This window comes from Rattus norvegicus, chromosome 1 (assembly GCF_036323735.1).
Source record: "Rattus norvegicus strain BN/NHsdMcwi chromosome 1, GRCr8, whole genome shotgun sequence".
Taxonomy (NCBI): domain Eukaryota; kingdom Metazoa; phylum Chordata; class Mammalia; order Rodentia; family Muridae; genus Rattus; species Rattus norvegicus.
Window position 1 is genome coordinate 207,015,917 of NC_086019.1, and position 26,473 is coordinate 207,042,389.

The 26,473-nt window shown below is 50.1% G+C and overlaps 2 protein-coding genes across 3 annotated transcripts in view; both read left to right on the forward strand.

Annotated features, from left to right (window-relative positions):
- The window catches only part of Tnni2 (troponin I2, fast skeletal type), a 144,677-nt gene extending 133,559 nt beyond the window's left edge, over positions 1 to 11,118 (forward strand). The window contains 8 exon segments of one of the 2 annotated variants that reach the window (NM_017185.1): positions 8,574 to 8,584; positions 9,197 to 9,226; positions 9,422 to 9,428; positions 9,898 to 9,939; positions 10,030 to 10,158; positions 10,299 to 10,388; positions 10,617 to 10,793; positions 10,924 to 11,116. In NM_017185.1, coding sequence (NP_058881.1) covers positions 9,219 to 9,226; positions 9,422 to 9,428; positions 9,898 to 9,939; positions 10,030 to 10,158; positions 10,299 to 10,388; positions 10,617 to 10,793; positions 10,924 to 11,019 — 549 coding nt within the window. In that variant the 5' untranslated portion in view covers positions 8,574 to 8,584; positions 9,197 to 9,218 and the 3' untranslated portion in view covers positions 11,020 to 11,116. 2 annotated transcript variants of the gene reach the window in all.
- Positions 1,686 to 7,160, forward strand: Syt8 (synaptotagmin 8). Its single transcript, NM_053325.2, has 9 exons — positions 1,686 to 1,803; positions 4,807 to 4,985; positions 5,087 to 5,256; positions 5,647 to 5,745; positions 5,873 to 6,031; positions 6,105 to 6,272; positions 6,410 to 6,515; positions 6,616 to 6,749; positions 6,833 to 7,160. The coding sequence occupies exons 2-9, from the start codon at positions 4,892 to 4,894 to the stop codon at positions 7,064 to 7,066; spliced, it is 1,164 nt and encodes a 387-aa protein (NP_445777.2). The 5' UTR covers positions 1,686 to 1,803; positions 4,807 to 4,891; the 3' UTR covers positions 7,067 to 7,160.
- Positions 11,119 to 26,473: the final 15,355 nt, after the last annotated feature.

The following is a 26,473-nucleotide window of genomic DNA, read 5'->3' on the forward strand; positions in this document are numbered from 1 at the left end:
CAGATGTTCAAGTAATGAGGTAAGGCTCCCCAGATGTTTATAAGTTGGGGTTCAGCTTCCCAAATATCTCCATAATGGGGTTTAGGTTTGTTCTGATGCTTGGATGTTGGCGGTGCGTTCTCTCTCGGTGCAAAAGACACAGATAACCTTGAGTGGACACACAAGCTACATACAGAGATCTGGGACAAGTTGAGCACCCATCTTATGCTGTCCCAGACCCCAGGTAAAAGGGGGTGCCTAGAAGGATAGGGCCCACAGCAGAGTCAGTACAGACAGGGAACACGAGTCCCATCCCAGCACGTCTCCTGCTTCCTTGCCAGAGGCTCTGGGCTCTCTCGCCAGCGTCTGCCGTGTGTTCTGACCTCAAACATTCCCCAGGCATCCTCAAAGGAAGCATCCGCGTCCAGGAGCCCCGCCAGGGTCTCCACGGGGCTTCTGGCTGCCAAGCCGCCGTCTGGGGGCCGCGGGCCTGGCCGTGGGCTGCCAGCTCTGTTTGGTTTTCCCCTTCCTGCCTCAGAACCTCAGACGCTGTCTCGCCACGGAGGCGCCCTCATTCTGGAGAGGCACAAAGCCCCTACACAGCCAGGTTGTGGGAGCTACTTGGGGGGCCTGAAGCTCGGCTGCACAGGGGTCTGCCGGGTCCCCAAGTACAGGTGCCTGCTACCAGGGTGTCTTGGTATCTCTGCAGGCACACTGCTGGCCCCTCTGATCTTATTTCTAAGTCCCTGTCACAGAACCTGAATCATACCAGAGGTTAGATCTATCTCATGTCTCTGCCCACGTGCCCAGAGCCACGTATGAAAAGCATGGATAGGGGGTTGGGGATTTGGCTCAGTGGTAGAGCGCTTACCTAGGAAGTACAAGGTCCTGGGTTCGGTCCCCAGCCCCGGAAAAAAAAAAAAAAGAAAAGCATGGATGTACATGTCCCACATGAGGTAGTCCCAGAGCATTCTACAGCAGAAATGTCTTGAAAAGGCCCGTCTCACCAGCCCAGAGACGTTAACCATTACACATTGCAATGTTTGACTGCCAGACCCAGATAAGGGTCTGTAGAGTGACCAGACCGGACCAACTGGTCAGAGCACAATGAAGAGCTCAGAGTACAACCCTGGTTGGACCCAAACTAACTGAACAGATCGTTGTCAATAATCTAACCCTGTACACCAGGAAGAGGACTTGCTCATTGGGGAGCTAAAAACTCAAGGGAGTGGGTTAGGATGGCCTCCAGAACATTCTCTGAGGGTGGCAGCTAAGTCAGTCAGGTCTCCGTGGCCCCAGGATAGACCGCCATAGCACCAGGCAGCCAGCTGCCTTACAGGGTTCCACCCTCTTTGTGCTGGGTTCCCTAGGCCTGCATTGCCAGAAGGCACATTCTTCAACCAAGCAGGTTGTGACTCAGGACTTCTGAGTGTGTGAGTCTGCACAGAGGTCAGTCCAGTGGGCCTATCACCCCCTTTTGCAAAGTTTGGTGTGGCTTAGAGTAACCTCAGCCTTGAGGAACACCCCGAGATAGCCTGGAGTCCAGACACCTGCTCCAGGGCCTCAGAGAGGGGAGACCTTCGCTCTCAAGGGAGTTTCCTGGCTTCTGAGGGCCAGCAGTTCCGGTCATAAGGTGGGGCTCCCCAAAGCCCTGCCTCCACACCCCTTCCTCCACGAAAGATTCTTTTGCTCACTAGCGACAGGCACAGCGGTCTCTGCAGTGGGCTTCAGGTGCTGCCTGAGAGTGGACATCCAGCCTCCCAGTGGCTAGGGTCTGAGCGAGCAGGCCAGAGCCCACCAATCACAGGAAGCAGTAGGCACCAGGTGAGGAAGGGATCACCCCATGCTTGGGGGTGGGTGTCTTGCTTTTCTGAAGGAAAAGAACACAGAAACCTCTTCTCTATGAAATACCACCAGGTTTGGTTAGGCTGAGGTAGACAGAGTTGGTAGCAGGTCTGACCCAGAAATGAGTACCCCACCCTGGGCCGGCAGAGAATTTGGAGGAAAGGCCCAGCACGGTTCTGCATGGCTCCTGTCTTAAAAGGATCACTTGATGACATCCAGTACAAGACTGGGTAGTTGTGAGGGACCTGAAAGGGATACCTGGAGAAAGTAAGGGCTCAAGCAAGCCTTGGAGGATGAGCGGTGTGACAGAGGCTGGGGCCATGGGTGCAGGCGTCGGACCCAGGTGTGAGTCACACACCCTGCCTGGAAGGGATTACAGAGCTGGATGTTCACAGCCACTGGGAAGGAGCTCGGAGATGGAGCAGGGACTCCCATCTCCCTTTCCTGGGTCAAACAGTGCTAGTCCCTTTAGAAAGTCTTCCATAGCAGTCGTAGAAGACAGACTGACAAAGCAGGAAGATAGGGTGGGACGGAGAATCATAGAGCCTCTTTTCTGTCTGTCTGTCTGTCTGCTCAGGCTGCTCACACCTTCCCTAAAGTAGCAAACCGAATGCTCCTGGTAGGTGGGGACCAGTGGGAAGAACAGCTCCACCTGGTGGCTGTCTTTCTACTTGCACCCTTACCACCATTGGAACCCGGAGGTCCTAAGGGGCCTTGATGTTTCCAGGCCTTGAAAACTCACCCTAGTACCAGGAGCTGATGTTTCTGAGGCCCCAGAATCCCTCCAGAGCCAGCTTTCAAACAGCCTTGAGTCCCCTGTAGACATGTGCCACCACCATGCTACCCAGGATGCCCTCCTGAGCTACATACAGTTAAAGTCACAGCTTCTGCACCCTCTGCTCCCTGCCACTTGTTCTTAGGGTAAAGGAGGGAGGACTTTAGACAAGAAGGACACACACACACACACACACACACACACACACACACACACACACTGAGAGAGAGAGAGAGAGAGAGAGAGAGAGAGAGAGAGAGAGAGATCAATGTTACTTGAATCCCAGCATTCATACTAGCTCCACCATTTCCAAATGGTAAATGTGTCTTTGAGCTCCACTCCAAGGCCCGATTTGAGCCTAACCTCAACCCTCTCATGCTAGGGACCCCTAAGGAACAACACCTTAGCTCCAGCCCCTACCAGAATCTTTATAGTCATTATGGCCTCTTGTAAAAACCCCCTTTCCCCTCTGCCCCAGGGCCATGCCAACTCCAGAGCCACTGGGGGTGCTCCGACTGTCACCTGTGGCCTCCCACCTAGCCGAGTCCTTCAGAAGGCCAAACAAGAGTGATGTTAGTGGACAGGCAGACTGTTGAGGCCTGTAGATCACCTCTCTCCATCCTCGGGAGACTCAACAAGCTTCTACCTCCACCAAATTACAGATGGGTCTGAAACCAAGTTAGGGACTAGCCGTATGATTCACAGGGTCTGGGGATGAATTAAAGTACAGTACTCGTGCTAAAAAAAAACCATGAGGAATTTCAAGAGGTGAGCAGGATATTCAGTCTAGCACTGTGGCCCTTCCAGGTCCCCACCAGACCACTCTCCACGGTCATTATGACTTCTTTTTTTCTTTTTTCAGAGCTGGGGACTGAACCCAGGGCCTTGTGCTTGCTAGGCAAGCGCTCTACCACTGAGCTAAATCCCCAACCCCTCATTATGACTTCTTGTAAAAACCCTCTGCACCTCTGCTCCAGGGCCACACCAACTTCAGAGCACCAGCCTCAGGCCATCCTTGAAAACATCATGGTTCCACGTGTGCAGGGCTTCTAAAGGGAGACCTAGAAGGCAGAGCCGGGTCCCCTCCTGCAGCTGCCTCCATCACCGAGGGATGGAGAGTTCTGAGCTCTGTGAGCTATGGCTTCCTTTCTCCCACCTAGTGAGCCACTGATGTTGCAGGAGGGGGCATCCTTTGGGATCATGCTGGGGACTCCAGGCTGAGGGTACAAGAGCAAGAGGGTCTATTAGTCACCCCTGGAGGGGTCTAGTAACTTGTATGCATTCTGGACTTCAATATGGCAGGAGGGTGGTAGGGCCAGGCTCCCGTAGCACAGTAGAGTTAGACTCAAGTTTTAGAAACTGAGTTCTGGCCAGCAGTTGGCATCTAGGGAAGCTGGGGGTGGTGACCTGGGTTCAGCAAGTCACAGTGGCTCCCAGCCCCCTCCCCCAGCTGAGAACCCCACCCCTTCTGCTTGTGGAGGAAGAAGCCTGCCAGGTGTGCATCCTCCTCAGGCCCCAGGCTGACAGGGTACAGAGGCCAAAGCAGCTCCATGGCCTCCTCCTTTCCACTCCCATGCCAAGGGTGGCCAAGCAGGCAGGTAGCAAGTCTGGACGGGCATTGATTCAGCATGGAGGAATGTTCAGGCTCTCCCAGCTATGCTGTGCCCCTGCCTGCCCCTACCTCGCCCTCATCCTCAGGCACTGCTGGCCTGGTGCCCGTGCCAGTAAAGCTCCTTCAGCCTAGGCTTGCTGGAGCATATGCCCACCTGCTGGTGGCCCTGTGCCCTGCATCCCCAATTTCTTCCCACGTGACCTCATGGCCCAAGCTACTCTTGGACCTGAGGCTACAGTAAGCCAACTAGACTGCCTTGTAGAAGATGGTGGGTCGTTGGAAGGTAGAGAGCTGTGATGGGCCCTCTGCAAGAGATAAGCCATCACAAAAAAATGAGAAAAGGCCTCTGAGTCCTAGGGAAAAAAGGACAAAGTTCTTCCTGAAAAGTAGGTTTGGAGGGTGCCAGTGAGCAAAGGCCAGCAAAAGCAGGTACCGGGCTGCCCCCAGGCCAGGCCTGGCCTACTTGGCTGGGCTTGGAACTGGGGAAAGTGGCAAGAGGCTGGGCTTGTGGCATCTAAGTCAATGCTTTGGCTGAGGCCCAGAGCTTCTCTCTGCCTTGTTTCCTGACTAGCATCCTTGCCCCCGGCCACCCTAGGCTACCTTCTTGCTTAGTGTGGACTCAGTACTGGCTGTGGCCTGGATTCCACAATTATTTCCTCGAAGCCGATAGGAGCACGAAGATGCGGCATGTCTCAAACCCCCTCAGCACCTCTGCCCCAGTTGATGCCACCGCTGGGCCCAATCTCATTCCAGACCTCATTACCAAGATCCCCTGTGAGTGGTTGGAACCTCAAAAGTGGTTGTGGGCATGGTCCAGCCTAGTAGGGAGCCAGGTTGTCTAAGAGACATTTCAGCAGCCTGTGCCCCCGGCCTAGGGCCTCGCTGGATACTCTTTATTGCCATCCTTGCTGCTGGAGTCCTCTTAGTCTCCTGTCTGCTCTGTGTCATCTGTTACTGTTGCCACCGCCAACGCCACAGGAAGCAACCCAAGGATAAAGAGACTGTGGGCCTGGGCAGTGCTCGGAACAGCACCACTACTCACCTGGTGAGGAGCAGAAACCCAAACTACCTGTGTCTAATCCTGTATTGGCTCACTCCAGGGAGGGGGGATGCAAGGCTCAAACTAGGGAGCCCAAGGCAGCCCTGGCAGGCCTCCTTCTCAGAGGACGGAGATGAACAGAGGTGATTGGGGAGGAGGCATTTGAGAAGCAGGCAGATGCTGGTCCATGGGCCATTGATAGCTACAGTAGTAGCAGTAATAGCATAACTATAGTGTTGAAGGAAGATCTGGCTGGTCTCAGGGAGCTGTGCTGAGGATATGTGGGCTGGCCTGCAGGTGGTAGTTTGATATAAATCATTTATAATAAATAGTCCAGATCTCTGGTTGAAGATTGGTCTCAACTATACTTGTCTGACCGCCCACCATTCACTCCAGGTTCAACCAGATGTGGAGTGCCTAGAGCCCTGCTCTGGAGGGGACCAACCGTGGGGGCAACTGCTGCTCTCCCTGGAGTATGATTTTGGAAGCCAGGAGGTAAGGCCCGCTCAGCAGGTCCAGAGGCTCCATGGTTGATGGAGGAGGAGATGGATGAAGAGCCAGGTAGAGGGGAACAAGGGAAAAGGACCCCCCTCCCAGGCTGAGTCAACCCATTGGTCCTCAGATTAGAGTGGGCCTGAGGCAGGCTAAAAATCTGAAGGCTGAGGGCACAGCAGACCCCTACGCCCGTGTCAGTGTTTCCACCCAGGCCGGGAGAAGACATGAGACAAAAGTGCACCGTGGGACACTCTGTCCCATGTTTGAAGAGACATGCTGCTTCCTGGTAAGTCTAGCCTGAAGAGATAGAGTGGGCTGGAGCCAGGACAGCAGAACCCAGCTCATAGCCCTGCCTACAGGTCCCACCAGCAGAGCTGCCCAAAGCCACTCTGAAGGTGCAGCTATTGGACTTCAAGCGGTTTTCAGAACATGAGCCACTGGGGGAGCTCCAGCTACCCCTGGGCACTGTGGACCTTCAGCATGTCCTGGAGAGCTGGTACCAGCTAGGCCCTCCAGGTTCCACTGAGGTGAGCCTGGCTGCTAGGGGTACAGGCACTACCTGTAACATGGGGGTGGCCAAGGTCTGAGTGCTGTACCTGCTGAGCCCAAACCCCCAAGGGCAAGGATAACCCTCCCGGCTTCAGTCCTGTCTTGTTGCCCATAGTCTGAGCAGATGGGGGAGCTGTGCTTCTCACTACGCTATGTGCCCAGCTCAGGCCGCCTGACTGTGGTCATACTGGAGGCTCGGGGCCTGAATCCGGGGCTTGCAGGTGAGAGCTATACTTGTGTGGACAGGGAGCTGGACCCTTGTGTTCACCCTTGCCATGTGCGTGTATGAGATTCCCTTCTTGAACTCTCTTGCTCACGCAGAGGCCTATGTGAAGGTCCAGCTTATATTAAACCAGAGAAAGTGGAAGAAGAACAAAACATCCTCCAAGAAGGGCACAACTAACCCCTACTTCAACGAGGCCTTCGTCTTCCTGGTTCCCGTTAGCCAGCTCCAGGTAGGGAGCCAGGAGGAAGGGCAGAGTGGCCTGGAACATTGTGCCAGGCCAAATTGACAACCATCCCCTCTCCATGTCTGCAGAGCATGGACCTGGTGCTGGCTGTCTGGGCCCGGGGCCTGCAGCTCCTGGCTGAGCCTGTGGGCAAAGTGTTGCTGGGTCCCCGGGCTTCAGGCCAACCCCTACAGCACTGGGCAGACATGCTGGCCCATGCTCGGCGGCCCATCGCCCAGTGGCACCACCTGCGGTCACCCAGGGAAGTGGATCGTGCTCTGGCCCTGCAGCCTCGTCTTCCCCTGCTTAGGCCTCGCTCCTGAAAGAACCGTAGGTCTCAGCTTTCCCCAGTGGAGAGCTGTGGCCATTTGTGCAGGCTCTTCGGATCTCTCTGTAATAAATGCATCCTCTATCACATTCACGTGTCTTGACGGAGCCCTGTGAGGAGGACCTGAGATACAAGATGGGCTACACTTTGGCCCCACTGCCCTCTCAAGGATGGGGTAGGGTACTCTGAACAGATTTGTTAGTCCTGAAGCTCTGCACAAGGCCTGATTCTAGGTCTTTCCCTGGAAGATGGGCACCATCCTCTCTGCCAGCCAGGATTGGCAGAGGAGCAGGAGACGAGCACTGGCCCTGTGAAGATAGAGGGCAATTGGGGGTGGGGGGAGCTGTGGGTAGGTACAGCGTGGGGAAGAGACCCCAACGCCAGGAGGGATGGTGATATGGTGTCTTCTGTACTATCAACAGGGGGCAGTAGATGCCTTTGGAAGCTGCTCTGGGGCCTTTGGGGGCTCACAGCCCTGGCTTGTGATATACCTCTTAATCCCAGCACATCTGGCGGGCTTTAGCAGCTCCAACCCTCCTCTGATCCCCAGGGGCCCCAGAGCAGCAGGGTTGGGGCCAAGCCATGATCTGGTTTCCTCTGGGTGGGGTTCAGGAGCGGGAAAGGAGCAAGGGCCCGGCCCCAGTGAGCCGGGTAATGCAGGGCCTGCCTAGACAACCAAGGGCCCTGAGCCCCCACAGGTCAGACAAAGGTTCCTAGGGCGGTAGCACCATTCTCTGGGGTTGAAGGACATGTTCCGAGTTGTCTGTGCAGAGGCACCCATAGGCAGGGGTGTGTGGCAGGCTGGGAGAGGCCCAGCTGCTGGTCGAGGGGCGCATTTGCTTCTCTTTCTGGGCAGAAAGGCAAGTTCACTACAAGAGGTGGGCATTACTCTACTGAGCCCTGACTACCTATCACACAGGGCCCAAGAGAATGGTTTTTGGTTTGGGGGGCGAGTGTGCAATTTTGCAGGAGGACTGGTGAGGTGAACAGTCAATCAGTACAGGGGCCCAAGCAGGGCATGAGCACCCAGCAGGCAATGAGTGGCCAGATGGGTGCTGAAGTACAAGGCCACACATACCATTTGACAACGACTCTAGTTCAACCTACTCTTGGTGAAGTCCGGTTTCCCTTGGAGGAAGACTTCAGTGGATGCTTTGAGCTGGGTACCTTGGCGACCCACATGGAAGATTACACTTGCTGTCCTGAGGGCTCTTGCAGGAACAAGGGTGGCATCTTGAACTCGTCATTGAGACATAAATAGAGCAAACCACCCCCCACTCCCCACCCCAAGACTTCTTGGACAGGCCAGCGCCTGGGCTGGCTGGCCAGGCGGCTGGGCAGGTGGGGAGGCTCTCCTCCTCTCTGTGCCCCCATTGGTCTGAGGAGACTCCATGCCCTTTCTGAGCAGGGGCCCGGCCCAGGGAAAGCAATTTATACCCCTCCCCCTGGCCCACCAGCCCAGCTCACTGCTGCCGGCTTGACCTCGCTCCCAGCACTGCTGCACAGAATCTAGGTGAGGCCAAGCCCATCTTCTTGAGGTTGAAGAATAGGGCACTACTCAGGCGAGCTCACAGGAGGACTTCCCTGGGCAGGGGCTTGGGGGGGGGGGGTCTGGGGTCTCCAAGATCTCCCACAGATCTGAGATTGAGAAACAACAGGTGCTGCTAGGCTAGGGCAGGGGGTCTTCAACAGGCCTGGGATAACAGGCTCTGAGTCTGGGGACTCGAAAGCAGGAGAATGTTCAGGTCAAGCAAGTGGGGACTTGAGCCCCCAGGCCACACGGAAGAGCACTTTCTTCCAAGCATTTACTTCTCAAGTCAAAGGAGCAAGAGTTAAAAATAACAGGCTCACTCTGGCAGCCACCTGTGCTGGCCAGCCCCACCCCACCCCTCCCTCAGGGACAGCTGCAGCTCCTCAGGCCCCGCCTAGGACATTTTGGGAACACTTTCTCCTCTTACTTCTCACCCTCGGGGTGGGGGTGGGGGTGGGGGGAGATGTCCTCCAAATCCTTGCCCTCTGAGAAGGTCTGAGTTGTGGGTAGAGCAGAAGTGAGCTAGTGAGCCCAGGTCTCCATGCCAAGCCTCCCGCAAGGCGAACACTGACACCATCACCTCTCTCCCCACAGGCTCAGAGCTTGAGATCTCAAGATGGGAGAGTAAGTGACACCCAGGATGACCTGAACTGCAGTCCCCTCACCAGGGTTTGGGTCTCCTCTCTCTCCCTTCCCTCTGTGGCTACTGCCCACCCCTTCAACCCCATCAACCCCTAAGTTTCAAGGCTACTCCCATGAGCCATGATCTAACGTCTCTTTTTTTCTCCCACTCCTACCTCCCTCTTCCTCCTGGGACAGTGAGGAGGTGAGTATCGTTGGAGGCTATAATGGTCCCCTGAGGCTAGGACAGAAGACACCCCTGTCAAGACTCCCAAATGCCCCACCCCCTGAACTACCCCAGAGAGAGAGGAAGTGCCCGCCTGGTGTTTTGTGAGGCAAGGGAAGTATGACTTAGGTCTAGTCACAAAGGAATCACTTCTCCTTTCTAATTTCTGTTCACCACTCACCTTCCGGGCCTCCCCTTGCCCACAGCCTCTGAGGCCTGGCCATATACTGCCTCCTCATCCTCATTAACCCCTTCATCCCCATGTACCACCTAAGCAAAATGTCAGGACCACAGGCATGTGTCCCTGAAGCAGGCCCCAGACTAGGGAAAAAACAGGGCCCTGGGCAGTGGCCTTGTTACCTCCTTGGGAACCCCAAGTCAGATGGCTCCCAAGGAGGTCAGAGCTCTAGCCAAAGCCTGACTCTGACCCCTCTGTCCTGTCCTGCAGAAGCGCAACAGGGCCATCACGGCCCGGAGACAGCACCTGAAGGTAAGGGTGGGCTGCTGCAGAGGGCTGGGGGTACAGAGGTAGGAGTGGGAGTTCACGGCGGACCCTCACGCCCACCGCTCTGTTCCTCAGAGTGTGATGCTCCAGATCGCGGCCACAGAGCTGGAAAAAGAGGAAAGCCGCCGCGAATCCGAGAAGCAGAACTACCTGTCAGAACACTGCCCGCCTCTGCACATCCCAGGCTCCATGTCTGAAGTGCAGGTAGTTCCTTCCTGCCCCGTACCACCCAAGGCCCTGCTACCCCCATTTCTCAGCAGATCAACCCTATTGGATCAGGACTGGGAGGGGACAGTGGTCCTCGGGTATCAGGGTGGCCACCCACCCACTGCTCGCCCACCCAGGAACTCTGCAAACAACTGCATGCGAAGATCGATGCGGCTGAAGAGGAGAAATATGACATGGAGGTGAAGGTGCAGAAGAGCAGCAAGGAGGTGAGAGGGAGGAGTCAATGGTGAGGGGGTGGGGCATACGGCATGGGGTGGAGTCAGTGGTTTGCGGGATGAAGGGAGTAGGGCAGGCTATATGAATGGGGGAGCCAGGCAACATGGGTGAAGCCAAGCGATATGGGGGTGAAGCCAGGTGGTGTGAAAGTAAGGTCAAAGATACAGAGCAAGGGCAGGGTCCTAAACCTGGCTCCTAAACCTCCTCCTTCCTCCCAGCTGGAAGACATGAACCAGAAGCTATTTGACCTGAGGGGCAAGTTCAAGAGGCCCCCACTCCGGAGGGTGCGTATGTCAGCTGACGCCATGCTGAAGGCGCTGCTGGGCTCTAAGCACAAGGTGTGCATGGACCTGAGAGCCAACCTGAAGCAGGTCAAGAAGGAAGACACTGAGAAGGTAGGCCAGGGCCCAGGGGAGAGCCAAGAAAGAGAGAGTCCACTCACAATCCCTTTTACAGTAAACCAAGGCCCAGGGTAGTCTGGAGCAGACCGGGGTGGATCTGAGACCTCTCTCGTCCTGCCCTCAGGAGCGGGACCTGCGTGACGTGGGTGACTGGAGGAAGAATATTGAGGAGAAGTCTGGCATGGAGGGTCGGAAGAAGATGTTTGAGTCTGAGTCCTAACTGCCTACTTCCCCAGTCCCACCCTACCATTGGGGAAGCACCTAACATCCAGTCTGGAGTACTTGGCCTCACTCCAATAAAGGATTCGCATCCCTTCCACTGGTGTGGTCTAGTTCTGTCTCTGCTTCCTCTGGAGCCCATCAGCAGTGATCAGCTGTGTGGTAGGACAAAGGCCATACTGCTTGGGTACAGTCCAAAGACCCTGGGCTGTACCCTGTAACTCATGGGTGCGATCAATGTCTAACATGACAGGACATGGAGAAAGATGACCATGGGACTCCAACATGTGAGTGGAAGTTTTGGGATCAGCTTCTTTGTCCCTTGGTACAGTCATTCGCTCAGAATGGCTATGACAGGCACACTCCCAAGGCAGCAGGCGCAGTCTCCATTCCTCCAGCACTGCCCTTTCTGAGGGGTCCATCTGAGACCAGAAGTCAGAAGCCATCCTGAAAGGCTGACCCTTTGTGTCTATCCCCAGACTAGGCCTACATCATCCCTGCCTCCTCCTACACTTAGTGCCTGTCCCTCTCTGGACACTGAGGGATGAAGGAAAGGCTGGGCCTGTGCGGTTTGCCTGGATCTTCATTGCACCTCACAAGGTCAAGAATACACTCACCCTGAGGAACATAGAGCCTGGGATGGTTCAGCACTTGACTTCATAGCAGGGCCACAGGTTCCAGGCCATCCTACGGAAGTGCACACGGCTATTCTGAGTTGATAGCTCCCCACTTCCTCTTAAGGCTTGTACTCAGCTGGTAAGACCTGGGTCTCTGTTCCTGAGTAGAGCTGTGGCAGCCCTGCCTTGGCTCAGAAGGAAACATCTTTTTTTCTGTTAAATCCCAGGCCTTGGCTGGGCTAGAACAATATCCCCAACTAGTCTGATAAGAGTCATTTTGGCACGGCCGTGTCCACATCCTTGCTTTGTGTGAGATGCTATCAGGGTCCTAGATCTCCAGTGGGGGGATTCCAGAAGTGGTTGCTCCCATTCTAGAGCCATTGAGGAACCCTGGAGGGTGCCCACTGATCCTCAAAATGCACTTCATTGAGGATGGCTCCCTGGCCCTCACTCTAGCATCTGGGATCCTGGTTCTACCAGGTTAATCCTGGACCTTCTCCCCATTGTCCAGACAGCAGCAGGCCAGACCTCTGGAGACAGTTCTGCCTCACCACAGAGCTGGGTAAAGTAAATCTGAGCTGGATGGGCTCAGATGCAGAACAGCCCGACTAGGCATGTGCCTAGGGGCCGGAGATTATGAGGCACTTCACCAGGAAGCTGTGCATGGTGACGTCAGAAGGAGTGGATCCCATAAGAACCTGTGTTTAAGGGACACGGGTGTTCCAAGATCAGGTTAGTACAGGGAAGAGATGGGTAAGACAACGGTCTTCCCACCTCAGTGGCTCCATGAGAAACTCCCTCTCCGACATGTCAAAGTATCAGTCACTTTTCTGAGGCTGCGATAAAACAGCCTGACCGAAAAACAACTTATGGAAGAAAGTTTATTTTCACCTGTGGTTCACTCTAACGTGGTGAGTAAACTTGGAGCAAGCAGTAGGTGTGGTGGCCAGAGCAAGGAGACAACACACATCTTAATCACAAGCGCGAAGCAGAACAAACTGGAGGTGCTGCTAGGCTTTTAATCTCAAAGCTCATTTCCGGTGACACACTTCCTCCAGCAAGGCCACACCACCTAAACCTCCCCAAATGGGATCACCACCTAGGGACCAAATAAGGGGAATTGTTCTCATGTAAACCACCCAATGCCCATAGGTGTATCTTCTAGATGACTCTAAATCCTGTCAAGTTGACAATCAATATTATCCACTCTAAGATGAAACTATCTTTTTTTTCAGTGTCAAAAACAAAATTCTAGATGGTGGTTGCCTGGGGTGGGTCAGGGCAGTGGGCAAAGAGTAGAACTCTTCACAAGAATTACATCTTAGGGGGCTAGAGAGATAGCTCAATGGTTATGATTGCTCTTCCGGAGGTCCTGAGTTCAAATCCCAGCAACCACATGGTGGCTCACAACCATCTGTAATGGCATCTGTTGCCCTCTTCTGGTGTGTCTGAAGACAGCGACAGTGTACTCATATATGATAAATAAATAAATCTTAAAAAAAAAAGAATAACATCTTAGGAGATATAGTTCTTGGGTGGAATGACAGATTTGTGGGCACTCGCTACATTATCCAGTGAATGGATGAAGTAAAAGAGACCTCCACAAATCAAACCAAGCTGACTGAGCCAAGGGCCTTGTACAGAGCCCTGCCCCTGTGCCTAATGCTGTCTGCGACCCCCACAGAATGGCCCTGTCTGCCTCAGTTGACAGGTCATACATCCACAAAGCATCAAGGTTGAATGAAGCAGGGTATGGACCTCCTCTACAGATTTGTCTTCTGAAAAGATTTCCAGAGGTGGGGAGTCCCTATAAGGAGGTCAGGTGGGATGTGGGTGGGGTATGGGAGCCATCACCATCTCTGGGAGGAGGATACTAAAGGAGATATTGAATAAGTAGGAGCCTGGGACTTAGTGGTCAAGGGAGCGAGGAATCTGGGTCATTCCCTGGAGGTCGAGAGCAAGTAAGGAGCTGGCTGTCTGGGGGTCTGGAGGAATTCCTTGGGTAAGGACCAGAAGTGGGATCTGGGCTGAGATGCTAATCAGGGTCTCTTTAGACATGAGAAAGGCCTAGGACTAGTGGCAGTAGAGGGGGAGGTAGGAAGGATGAGGGTGGGAAATGTCTACAGGAACCCAGCGCAGTCAAAAGTTGAGGAACCCCTGATATCCCACATGATGTGTGCCTAGGTTTTGCTTTTACAACTTCGAGTTATGAGGCTTTGCTTTTAAAACTGGTTGCTGAAAACCAAGGAAGTAGGGCTGGGTAGGTGGTAAGAATAGGGAAGTGTGTGTGGGGTTGCAAGCATAGCTTGACAAAGGTGGGCAGGGCCTTGAACCTTAGTTACTACCTCAGAACCTCAGCTTCCTGCCCTGTTTCCAGCCTTCCCTTTGTCTTTGTATCTCTGTCTAACTCCCATCTCCAAAGACCAAGTTGCCACCAGAACATTTCCAGGGCTCTGCTCTGCCATGTGCATGGCCCATGGTGTGTTTCCCCCACCTTCAGGTGGGGTCCTGCCCACTCCCCAGCCTGTATGCTCCTAGGAAGATAAGCCAGACTTGGCACAGGGGACCTTGCCTCCTTGCTGCTGGTGGGGCTCTGCACAGACTCAGTTAGCAATCCCCATGCCCCCTGACCCTGCTTGTGCTTTCTAGCAAAGCTACTAAAGAAGCTATCACCAAAGCAGACTTGCCTTTTGTTCTCCTGTCTTGGCATGTCCGCATCCTTGGTTTCACACTTTAGACTGTTCTTAGCTCAACTCATGAGCCACCTCCCATCTGTCACCAAGCCTGTGCTCCTCACCTAGTCTTCTCCCAGGGACCCAACTCTCCGTGTCCCCTAGGCCATGTAAACCTGAGCTTCTAATAAAGGCCTGGATCCCTGTTTTCTTACATTTTAAGCATGGGGGAATAAACCTAGGGTCTCATGTGTACTGGACAAATGATCTACCATTAAGCTATGTAAGCGGTCTACTGTTAAGCTCTTTGTAATAAAGACAGGGTCCCACTAAAAATTGCCTAGGCTGGCCTTGAACTTTGATCCTACTGCCTCAAATCTTCCAACTGGCTAGCATTGCAGATTTGAGCCCCCAGGCCCAGCCTGTCTCCCCATCTTAGCCTTAGAATCTCTCTCTCTCTCTCTCTCTCTCTCTCTCTCTCTCTCTCTCTCTCTCTCTCTCTCTCCCCAGTTCCCTCAAAGAACCTGGGAAACATCACATCAGGTGTAATAATCAGGTGATGTAAAAAGTAAAAGCAGTCTTTTGGTGTGGTTAAATCTGACCTCCTTAGACGATGCCATTCAACAGCTGATTTTTCTCACTGGGTATAAGTGCCACTCAAGGCGGCTAAAGTTTTAAATTAGGATTAACTATTTTAATTAGTTGGTTTCCAAAGATCTTAAATTCTAGCCAACACAGGGCTATCTGATCTTAGCCCCCAAGAGGCTTGAGTGGGATAAAATGGTGCCGAGCAAAATTCTTTTGCCTAGGGGCTGAGTGGATGGTAAAACAAGACCCAGATGACAACACTTGGTGTCCACAGTTACAATTTGCCTAGGAAGATACAGGGACTCAACTTTCTTAATTAGAACCATAGATTTCCTCCTTCTGGTTGTTTTTTTTTTTTTTTTTTCTAGCTGGGGCCTCCCAGCAAGGTCATTAAGAACTATGTCCTATGCTAACCCAACAAGGCATCTTTTTTAAGAAATGGGTGAAACTGTCCACATTTAATCTGTGTTATGTGTGGATCCCACAGGGACTTGTGCCCTGATAGAGGATGAGCTCACTTTATCATGGGGCTGGGCTCAGGACCAGAAAGTAACCATGTGTTTTCTCACCATCTTCGTCAATGACATCATAAACATGGTGAATGCCATGTGATAATTAAAATAGGGCACCCATACATTTTCTGATGCCATTGAGACCTCAGGGGACTGTCCCCTTTTACATTATGCTAAGGAAGCAACACCCAGTCTCCATCATAGTTGTTTGTTCTAGGTTTTTCTGTTTGTTTGTTTTTTTGGGTGTTTTGTTTGTTTGTTGTTTGTTTTGGCTTTGTTGTAATTTTGACTCATTGCTTCCTATGATATATATATATATATATATATATATATATATATATATATATATATATATATTGGTTTATAGAAGGGATTTAAGAGTTTTCTCAGCCATGTGCCTCCGACACTAGACAGGTATCAAAAGAAGCTGACACTTTGAAGTGGTTAGACTTAAAACAGTGCTCTCGTGAATTCACATCAGCTCACCGTGAACTCTTGAGAGTCAGATCTCAAGATGTGCTGACTAACTTTATGTCAACTTGACACAAGCTATCTTCATCTGGTAGGAGGGAACCTTGATTAAGAAAATGCCTCCATAAGATCCAGCTGTAGGGCATTTTCTTAATTAGCGATTGATGGGTGAGGGCCTAGACCATTGTGCCACCTCTGATTTGGAGGTCCTAGGTTCTATAAAAAAAGCAGACTGAGCAAGCAGGAGAAGCGAGCCAGCAAGCAGCACCTCTCCATGGCCTCTGCATCAGCTCCTACCTTCAGGTTCCTGCTCTGCTTTGAATTTCTGCCCCGACTTCCTTCAGTGATGGACTACAGTGTGGAAGTGTGAGGAAGTAAACCTTTTCCTCAAAACTTGTTATTGGTCATGGTGTTTTGTCATAGCTATGGTAACCCTAACTAGGCCACCCACAAGGGAACCAAAAGAATACATTGCCAGGTGCTCGACGAACTGTACCAGTGGGCAGCTACAAGAGCTGAAGGCAAGGAAGAACCTATCTGCCTGGGCACAAGGCTGGAGACGCAGGCTGTGCTGGGTATTAATGCCTGCTTTTGGTACGGAGAATCTCCAAGACTATCTGTCTCTAAGCTACTCAGGGCTCCTCTGCTCCATGTTTGCTGTCCACTTACTTTTGCCCCATCACGTCCTGGATACTGTGCTTGTGTTTTCACTGTCTGGTTGATTTGACGTAAACAGGCAAAGTGCAAAAATATATTCTGATGCTGTCTCTTGCTACGTTGTTGAGAATGCTTCCTGTGTACTGATTTCTCTAAATTATGGATTCTTATTCCAAGACAGTGTGTAGTAAATCATACTACACCTTTTCTAACCCAGGCAGCCCAAGTGACAGAAAGCCATCTTTTAAAAGAGGAAGGCACCCTGAGGGCTCTCATGTTTGCCTCCTGTTCAGACTGATAAAAGTAACAGACGGATAGATTGTAAGTGTGAAGGGTGAAAGGGAGTGTTTAAAGGAAACATTGGAAGTTTAATCCACAGGGAGCCAAAATCCAAGCTAATTTATACAATCATTAGAAGTTGAGTGATTTCTTTGGCATATGAGGATATACTTTTCCCCAGGAGTTTTGCTGGACAGGAATCTAGCATAAACAGATTAAAATCAGACGGAAAAAATAAGAGAGAATTCAGTAAGGTCACAGGTTATTAGAGTCGAATTTGTAGGCATGGATAATCTAAAGGGACTCTCTCTTCTTCATGGTGGCTAATAAGGACAGGAAGTATATAGGTACCACGTCTATATCAATAAGGCCACTAATGTGATAGATATCTCCTTTCTTTGTGGTTACTCATGAGGAAATGGGTAAGAGCTAGGAACTCTCCAGAAGGAGACAAGAAAGATCTGGGAGACACTCCAAGTATCTTCTCTTTTGTCTCACTGATGGGTCCTTGTCAGTAAAGACTCCCCCCTCATTGCATCCCTATCCATTGGGATCTCTTCATCCATGGGTCTTAAAGAAATGTCTAATTATTTTTTTACACACAGGTCTAATCTGAATATAAACTAGAGGGGGAAAGGTGCCCTTTATAGAAAAATAAGAGTATTATATTGTCTAACAACTTATTTTCTTTACAGGGAGTAGGATATTTACCAACTTTTTCAGGTTGTCTGCCTCCATTTACAGAGGCATCTAAACTGTCAGTATTGGCCAATTCAAGTCTATCCAGGGATGGACCGGAACACTTCTCTCTGTGATGGATGCAGACTGCTACTCAATCATGAGAAGGTGCCCATTCAGATTCAAGTTTCTATCTAGTATAGTACTATAATATATATTGTATTAGTGTGTGTGTGTCCATATATATTCTGTCTCTTTTAATCCCTCTTCCCAGTACATGATCCAACAGATGATGACACACGTCTGAACAGATCTCATCAGATTATAAGGAATGCAGGTGCTTTTGGCCCAACTAGTTGCCACTGGCCTCAATAGCAAGACCCTTACCCAATGTAAGCCAATGGGTTCAGTTTTTATCACACAAGATAAAAATGTCTGTGGTGAAAACAGCTAATGGGATGCTCATCTATGGAGAGGACAGAGGGACCCTCTGTGTCTAAAGATCTCTCAATAGGGGCTGGGGATTTAGCTCAGTGGTAGAGCGCTTACCTAGGAAGTGCAAGGCCCTGGGTTCGGTCCCCAGCTCCGAAAAAAAGAACCAAAAAAAAAAAAAAAAAAAGATCTCTCAATAATAACTTCAGTTTTAACAGGAATTTCTTAGTTGAGCTTTGCTGTATGCTGTAAACATATTATGATGGTGTTCTGCTGTGTATCTACTGCTCCTGTGGACCTGCTACACACTCATTCAGAACCAAAAAAGCGGTTGTGCTAGTGACTCCATACAGTGTATAAAGACTGCCTTGTCTTTATATAAGGTTTGCCTGGGAACTCTCCAAGCTTCACAATTAACAGTATGAACCTAAATAATGTTAATTAATAAATAATTACCACGTGTGTCATTTCTATTCCACTTTCTCTTGCCCAGCTCTATCCTAAGCCAAGAAGACATCGTTGCCTTCACAAGGTCATCTATATCTACTCACAAAAGATGGCCAATGCTGTGTTTGTTGACAGTTTATATTCTTTTGTAGAAGGAAGTGGGTGATAAGGGTCATTGGGCCATCATTTTGAATATCTAGCCTCTCTCCTGAACAGTTGTATGCAATTCCGCCCTAATCACATATTCCCTCATGATTTGGGAGAGGAGTTAAAAGTATGTATGCTAGAAAAGGTAAGGGAGAAGGGGGTGCAGCTAGTGGAAAGCCATTATCCACACCAAGTGTAGACTTCCCAGTGTGGCTGCTTTTGTGAATCCACACTCCAGCCAGGAACCCCTCACAGAATGGTCAATAAGTAAGCCCAATAAATTCATTGACTCCCCCGGGTGAACTTTGATGAAATTGGATCTGTGGAACTTTATGAGGAGGGGATACATATTGCTTAAGAATCCCTCAGGGAGAAAATTATCACAACAGATAGTAAATTCATTTATTAATGTTATAATATCTGAGGGTATTAAGAAAGGTATCAGTAAAAAAAAGAAAAGTAAAAGTAAAAGAACAGAAAAGAAAATGTTATGAGGTAAACATGGAAATTGTTTTAGTAAAGAGGGATTTATATATATGAAGATTAAAATGACTAGATGTTTCCAGAATGGAAAATATTAGAAAGCTTATGTAAATTATGAAGGTCTGAGCAAGGTAATTAAGATACACAAAGGATGAGACTTTAAGATGATGAATATGGTATTAGCCCAAGTAGCCTAGCTTCATTTGTGTGTGTTTGTCTGTGTGTGTATCTGTGTGTGGCCATGTGTCTGTGAATATAAGAGAGAGAAGAAAAAGGGGAAGAGGAAGAGATAGATAGATAGATAGATAGATAGATAGATAGATAGATGTCTTTCAAATTTCTAAGGTCAAAGACCAATAATTTTTTTCTCCCCACCCCCAAGATCAATAATTTTAAGGACAGCTAAATGGATTTCTTGTTAAAGTTTATTTGGTAATATCTGGTTTTTAAAATATTATACAGTAGTTAAAAGGACTAGACTGGTGTAACTGATCTTCTGAATGTTCAGTAACATCCTTGGAGACTATACTAATTCAGTTAGAGGGATTAACAGCAGAATATTTTGCCTCTTGTCTTCCAAGATCACTGAAGTCCCAGGGGACTGTAGTCCATCTCAAAATGTCCTGTAAGTGTGAACAGTCACCTATTCTCTTGTTTGGGGAGGCCATGGAGACCCACTCAGTGAGTTCTAACCAGCATCCTGCCTGCAAAGGAGGTCAATACAGAGGAGAGATTTCCTCAGTTCTTCCGAGGGAAGTCACAGGCAGGCCACGCAAGGCCTTACACAATCTCACAGATACGGACAACTCAGGGCTCAGGGAGTCCAAGGCTCCTCCCAAGCCCAAGTGACCCCTAATGATCAGATCCTCAACTGATCTTGACAGTACAGAGATAGAAATTAATCTTAACCACCTGCATGGTCTTAAACACCCTGAGGACTAAGAGGACTGGTAACAGTCCAATGGATCACACGCCCCTGACATTCGACATAAGTCTACAGAAGATGTTATTTAGACAACTATATCACACTAATATTTTCTTCTCCATAAAAAGATTGCCCAGATAGAAGACTTCAGACTTTGGCTCACAGCAGTATCTGCCAGCAGCCAAGGAAGACAAGTCCGCTATTGTTCTAACCTAAATTTAAATGACAGCCCAATATCTCTTCTTTCCCTATCTAGAAGCCATATGGGAAGGACATCATGCTAACTTAACTGATCCAACAGCTATCAAAGGGCATGAATACAAACTGTGCATCCATTACTCTGGAAACTAGCCTTAGAGGCTGAAGAACAAAGAGCCCAGCAGATAAAGGCTCTTGTGAGCCCAAGAGATTCTAACGGACTTTTGGGGGCCATTTAAAAATCCTCTCTAGGTATCAGTCAAGGACTTCCCTTTTTCCTATATTTAACAGTTGGGGTCTTTTAGATAGACCTTCTTGAGGGGGTACCCCAAAACTGCCATACCTGACAACCCAAATTCAGCCACGTCAAGTCTGAAAGAAACTGAGGCAAATGGCTAACTGTGATGTTTATTGTCAAAGCACAGGCTGGCCTCCAGGCTCCCTCAACATTGCGAGTACTTGTTACAGAGGTCATGCTGGCATTCTGGCTCCCCTTGGCTCTTTTCTTTTCTTTCTTTCTTTCTTTTTTTTTTCTCAGACACACCAGAAGAGGGCATCAGATCTCATTACAGATGGTTGTGAGCCACCAGGTGGTTGCTGGGATTTGAACTCAGGACCTCTGGAAAAGCAGTCAGTGCTCTTAACCACTGAGTCATCTCTCCAGCCCTCCCCCTGGCTCTTGGGGCCCTGTCCCCTACCCTCATGAGCTTCCCTTCCCCCAGCTTCTCATTCCTTTATAACCCTGTTATTTGAGCTATGCATTGTTTTTGTTCCCTCTCTTCAGCCTCCTCCCTCTTGGCCTTCTCTCCTCTTTGTTCTCAATCTCTCTTCTCTTCTCTTCCTTTCTTTCTCTTCATCTCTCTTTGCTCTCATGGCCTGGTTCAGTCTGCTGGTCATGTTTAGTCCACTAGCTTCTCTCCCTGCCTTGGACTATTCCAGATGCCTCTGGCTGCACTATTCTTTATATCTACAATAAAAACCTCCTCCCCCACCACACCTTGGAGCAGTCATGCCTCATTTTATACATTTGGTGCCGAAACTCTGCCTCGGAGTTTCTTTTGGACCTGACAAGCTGGAAGCTGCCAGACCAGTCAGGAACCCCATGCTATAGTGGCATTAGGGTTACCTTTTCAGAGGGAGGAAGCATAAGATCAGGAGGGGGAAACTGACTAGGCAGTTTAGGGTAAAAAGATCCCAAAGAAAAGTAACCAACTTCTTTCTAGACTACAAGCTAGAAATGTCCTTTAGGACTCTTGGCAGCTTCGTCTTTGCCAGGGGCCAAAGATACCAAAAGTGTTTTGGGATGTCTGATCTTGTTCTCAAGTGCTTCTAGGTCTTTAGAGGGGCAGAATAATAAAGTAGCAATGACAGCCAGCCTGTTAGCAGAAAACCCTTCCTGATCAAATGAATAGGATCTCTGGTCTGGGTGCAGACTTAACATTTCAATGGAGCCAGGTGAGTCTCCTGGTCAAGGGACCACCCCTAGGAAGGTGGGTTTCGCTTAAATCGTGAAACAGGTACAGGAATTAATTCCTTGTAAGGACTTAACTATCTCGTATTGAGTCAACTCTTACTGGACAGGTACACCCTCCCCATTTCTGTGTGCTACTCTAAGACAGTACGGAACGGTTAAAAATAAGGGAGGACTTAGAAGTAACATCAAATATGAGTCCTTTCTATCAAACACTATAAAACTTGTGTTAAGAACAAGGAATTCAAATATTTTTATCTCCCCCACCTTGTAAGACTTACACAAATTGTCTAATTTCCTCACTCAGTAAAACCTTTGTTTACACAAAGGCTCCCTGCTGCATTCCAAGAATTTGATGGCCTAGAGCAGTGACCCTATTCCCTTTCCTCCTTCATTCCCTGGGTGCCGATTCTTGTCAGACTACAAACTAAATTAGGACTGAGGGCCCCTGTGAATGGGGAAAAGACAGTCACCACCTAAGTCAGAACAGCCCACCCTCTTGATCAGAAGAAAAGTTTGCCTTCAGTTGGAGTGATGGTCTGTCTCTTTCTTTGTGGTCCCGAATGTATTTCTAACAGTACCCACCCCATCTTTCCTTTAAACTCCACAGAAAGAAACGCAGGCTATAGCCTGGGAATCTTTAGTTCTCCTACACTCAAGTGACAGGCAAACCTCAGCCCTCCAAGCCTGCCTTTCTTTCTGCTTACCCGTCGGTGAAAGTTCCACCTGGTCTCGCCACCCAGGACCTGGGTGTCATAGTGTCTCTGTGGTCCCTTATTCAAGTGAAGCCATTAAATCTCTATTAAATCTCCCCCCACCCCACCCCCATCACTCTGCCCACACCCCTGCCCCCCTAGGGACCACCTCAGCTGCCTGCAGCTCTGTCTGCTGCTGGGAACAAACCAGAAGTGGACTTGCCCACGTCTCGTTCCTGCCTTTGGGAGATATTTCCAGCTCCAGATGATCTGCCCTGCCTAGTTCACCGGTGTTCTCCTCAGCTATGCCTTCCCACCCTGTCTTCCTAGGCAAAGCAGGGCGCATCCCAGCTCCAGCTTGAATCCTCCCTTGCTTTATCAGTCTTTTGACCCTAGACACTATTTTAGTTTTGTCCTGATCTAATACTGCCCTTTGGAGTTCGAGGAGTCAATGACTCCAAGTGAATCAATGATGTGTGTGAATTGGGGGAAGGAGGAAGGATTGTGACTGACAAGGACTTTTGTCAGCAGGGAGTTCAGACAGCACACACACACACACACACACACACACACACACACACACACGAACACACACACACAGAGACCCAGACACACAGACACACACACACACACACACACAGAGACAGACAGACAGACACACACACAGAGACAGACAGACAGACACAGACACAGACACACAAACACACACACAGAGAGACAGACACACAGACACACACAGAGAGAGAGAGAGAGACAGACAGACACAGACACACACACACACGCACACACACAGAGACACAGACACACAGACACACACACAGAGACAGACAGACAGACACAGACACACACACACACGAACACACACACACAGAGACACAGACACACACACACAGACACAGAGAGAGACAGACAGACAGACACAGACACACACACAGAGAGAGAGAGAGACAGACAGACAGACACAGACACACACACACACGCACACACACACACACACAGAGACACAGACACACAGACACACACACACACAGAGAGACAGACAGACAGACACAGACACACACACACGCACACCATAGACAACCAACTGGCCAGCACTTCCTACGAGGAGCACCCTATCTCAGCACACTCGTTGGTCCAGACAGAATAAAGGTGATGGTAGAGAATGTAACCCTGAAAGGGATGGGGTGGACTGCAGAATGTGGTGGCCCTGAAATGTGGGAGGATTAGAACCCGGGTTCAAGGAGCGCCACAGCCAATGGGAGCCTGTCTGCTCTCCTATTTGGAAGGAACCTGCATCAGGACACCTAGAACCCTGGTTTCTATGTTCCCTAAGAAGCAGGAAGGACAGACACGTAGTCTGTTGAGAATGGGGAAGGTAGTGGGAGAGGAAAGAGTGAGTATGCATGACTCTAAGGCACTCTTAGGGCTCCAGAGCATCATCATGTAGCCTGTGGATACAACTCCTACAGGTCCTGGAAGATAGGGACGCTTCCTGCCCTGTAGGCCTTCGAGGGTCTGGACCTGTTTGACAGACACATAGGAAGTCCGCACTGAGTGTTCTGTAGATGGTGACTAAACTTACATAAAACTTATATATAAACTTATACTTATATACAGCTGTGGCCGAATACCCAGCAGAAACAATTTAATGAATGAACAATTTGTTTTGGCACTTGGTTTGAGGAACATTTCAGTTCATCACAGCAGGAAGGACAGAGGGGGGGGCTCCTTCCTGGACAGTGAGAGCACATGGTAGAGATCCCTCACGTAGAGGCTGCCCTGAGAGCACTATTTAAGACACAAAGAGTCTGTGTCTTTAAACAGTGTTAGAATGTATCCATTAACAATACATGTATAAGGTTTGGTGGTTTCCATGACCCCAACTTGCTCCCTTGTAGCCCAGCTGAAACACATGCAGCTCCTTGCGTTCCCATCTTAACTGCTAATATTAACTCTCAGGTCCCACGGAGCACACGATGAATGCATCTCTATCCGTAGTATCAGATGCAGTTTGCACAAGGAATGCAAGTTCCAGGCTCCTGAAGAGTTCAAGAGGTTCCAGGAGCTGAGAGAGGGTCTGTATTGATAAGATAGCAAACCAAACCAGGGCTGGGGTGAGCAGCCGCTACAGTCAAGGTGTGAGGGTGAAGCTGTTGAGTCTAGGTGCCAGGTGAAAGATCCAAAGGGCTCCGGAGCAGAGAACTGGGGGTCCAAGTCCTGAGGGGTGAAAGTAGACTGGCAGGCAATCAAGGAGGACACATCAACAGAGGGGACCGAGCTCAGATGGAGCTCCTGAGACCTGTGGGGGATTGCTCTGTTTGTCAGTCCTTGACACCAGGTATCAGATGACAGGTCGGTAGGGGCCATGCCATCACGGTGTTAGGTGTCCATCAGTTGGGGGGGGCAAGTAAGGAAGTGACACCCTTCCCTTGGGGTTGGGTGTCTGATAAGTTCTTGGGTCAGGTCTCTATGATTTTAATACACTCTCAGTCCCTAAGGCCTCGATTCACACGTGTGCGCACACGCACACACACACACACACACACACACACACACACACACACACGGTGTGGCTCCCTTTCTGTTCCCAGGAAATACTTATTTATCAGTCTGTACTGTATAGGGAATACCTGACAGATGGTGCAGTTCTGAGTCCCGCCAGGGGCTGCAGTCTTTCTTCTCCATCAAAGTAGATTCAAAGCAAAGCTGCTTGTGAAATGGCGGCTCCCAAAGCAACTGTCTACAGCCTTGAAAGCCACTGTCTTATACAATATGGAGTCCCTTAGAGTAAGGCACAGCCTGACCTCAACAGAGGCTCACTAGAAAATAGAGAAAACAACCCAGACACAAAAGTAGGGGACCTACAAAGTTCTGTCCTTACTGACCTACTTCTGCCAAGCCTGGCCCCACCTCCCAAAGGCTTCAAAATGAGTGTACACAGCCTGCACAGTCTTTAAAGTTAGCAGCACAAAGGGTTGGGGATACAGCTCAGAGGTAGATCCCTTACAAGGCTCTGGGTTTTATTCCAGCAAAACACACACACACACACACACACACACACACACACACACACACACACGGGACTTATCATTCAAAACATGAGCCTGTGAGAAACACTTCAGATTTAAACCTTATGAACAGCAGACATATTTTTCTCATTCTGGAAGCAGAAGACTAGACAGATAGAGCAGGCACTATGGGGCTAAGTGGAGTTATTCTCTCTCTCTCTCTCTCTCTCTCTCTCTCTCTCTCTCTCTCTCTCTCTCTCGTGTGTGTGTGTGTGTGTGTGTGTGTGTGGTGTACGTGTGCCTAAATTTCCTCTTTTCGTAAGGTCACCAATCATCTTGGAACAGGCCCTTCCCCTCAATGACCTCATCCTAACTGGTTACATCTGCAACATGGCAATTTCCAAATAAGGTCACATTCTGAAGTCCTGAGGTTTAAGGCTTCAACATATGCATCTTGGAGTATGCAATCCAATCCTTAATGGGAGGGCTCAGCCTCTGCATCAGTCTGGGAAGATGGAGACAGGCCAGAAAGGCAGGGGCACCCTCTTTGATGGCTGGGGTCTGCATGAAACTCAGAGAAGGTAAAATCTCCCATTTCAGATGGGACTAAAATAATGGGTGAGACAGCTCACATAGCACCCACAGGTCCCAGGGATCTTGATATACTTCCCACTGCTACACAGTATCCCTGAGACAGAGTGACTTATAAACAACAAAGACATGCTTAGCTCACAGCTCTGGAGACTGGACATACAGGAACATGGGGTGACTCCTGGGAGGCCTCCTTAATGCCCATCAAGTGGCAAGACAACCTTGTTAGGGAGGGCTCATATAAACACACGCACGCACACATGCACACACACACACACACACACACACACATGTGCACACACACGCACGCCTCTGCTGGTAGGGTCTGAATTACCATTTGGAAAACTGGAGCAGGGGCCTGCAAATTAGGAAGTCAGCCCAACCTCTAGGTGGCAATGGCCTCCTCCTGCCTATCCTTCAGCCTTAAGAACCAACCAGCCGGTCAAAGAGAGGTCATAGAGAGTAGGGGCTGGAAGCCCCAGATAATGCCACTGTGTATGTGCCAGGGCACGTGTGTGGAGATCAGAGGACAACCTGTAGGAATTGGTTCTCTCCTTTCACCATGTGGGTCTGATGGATTGAAC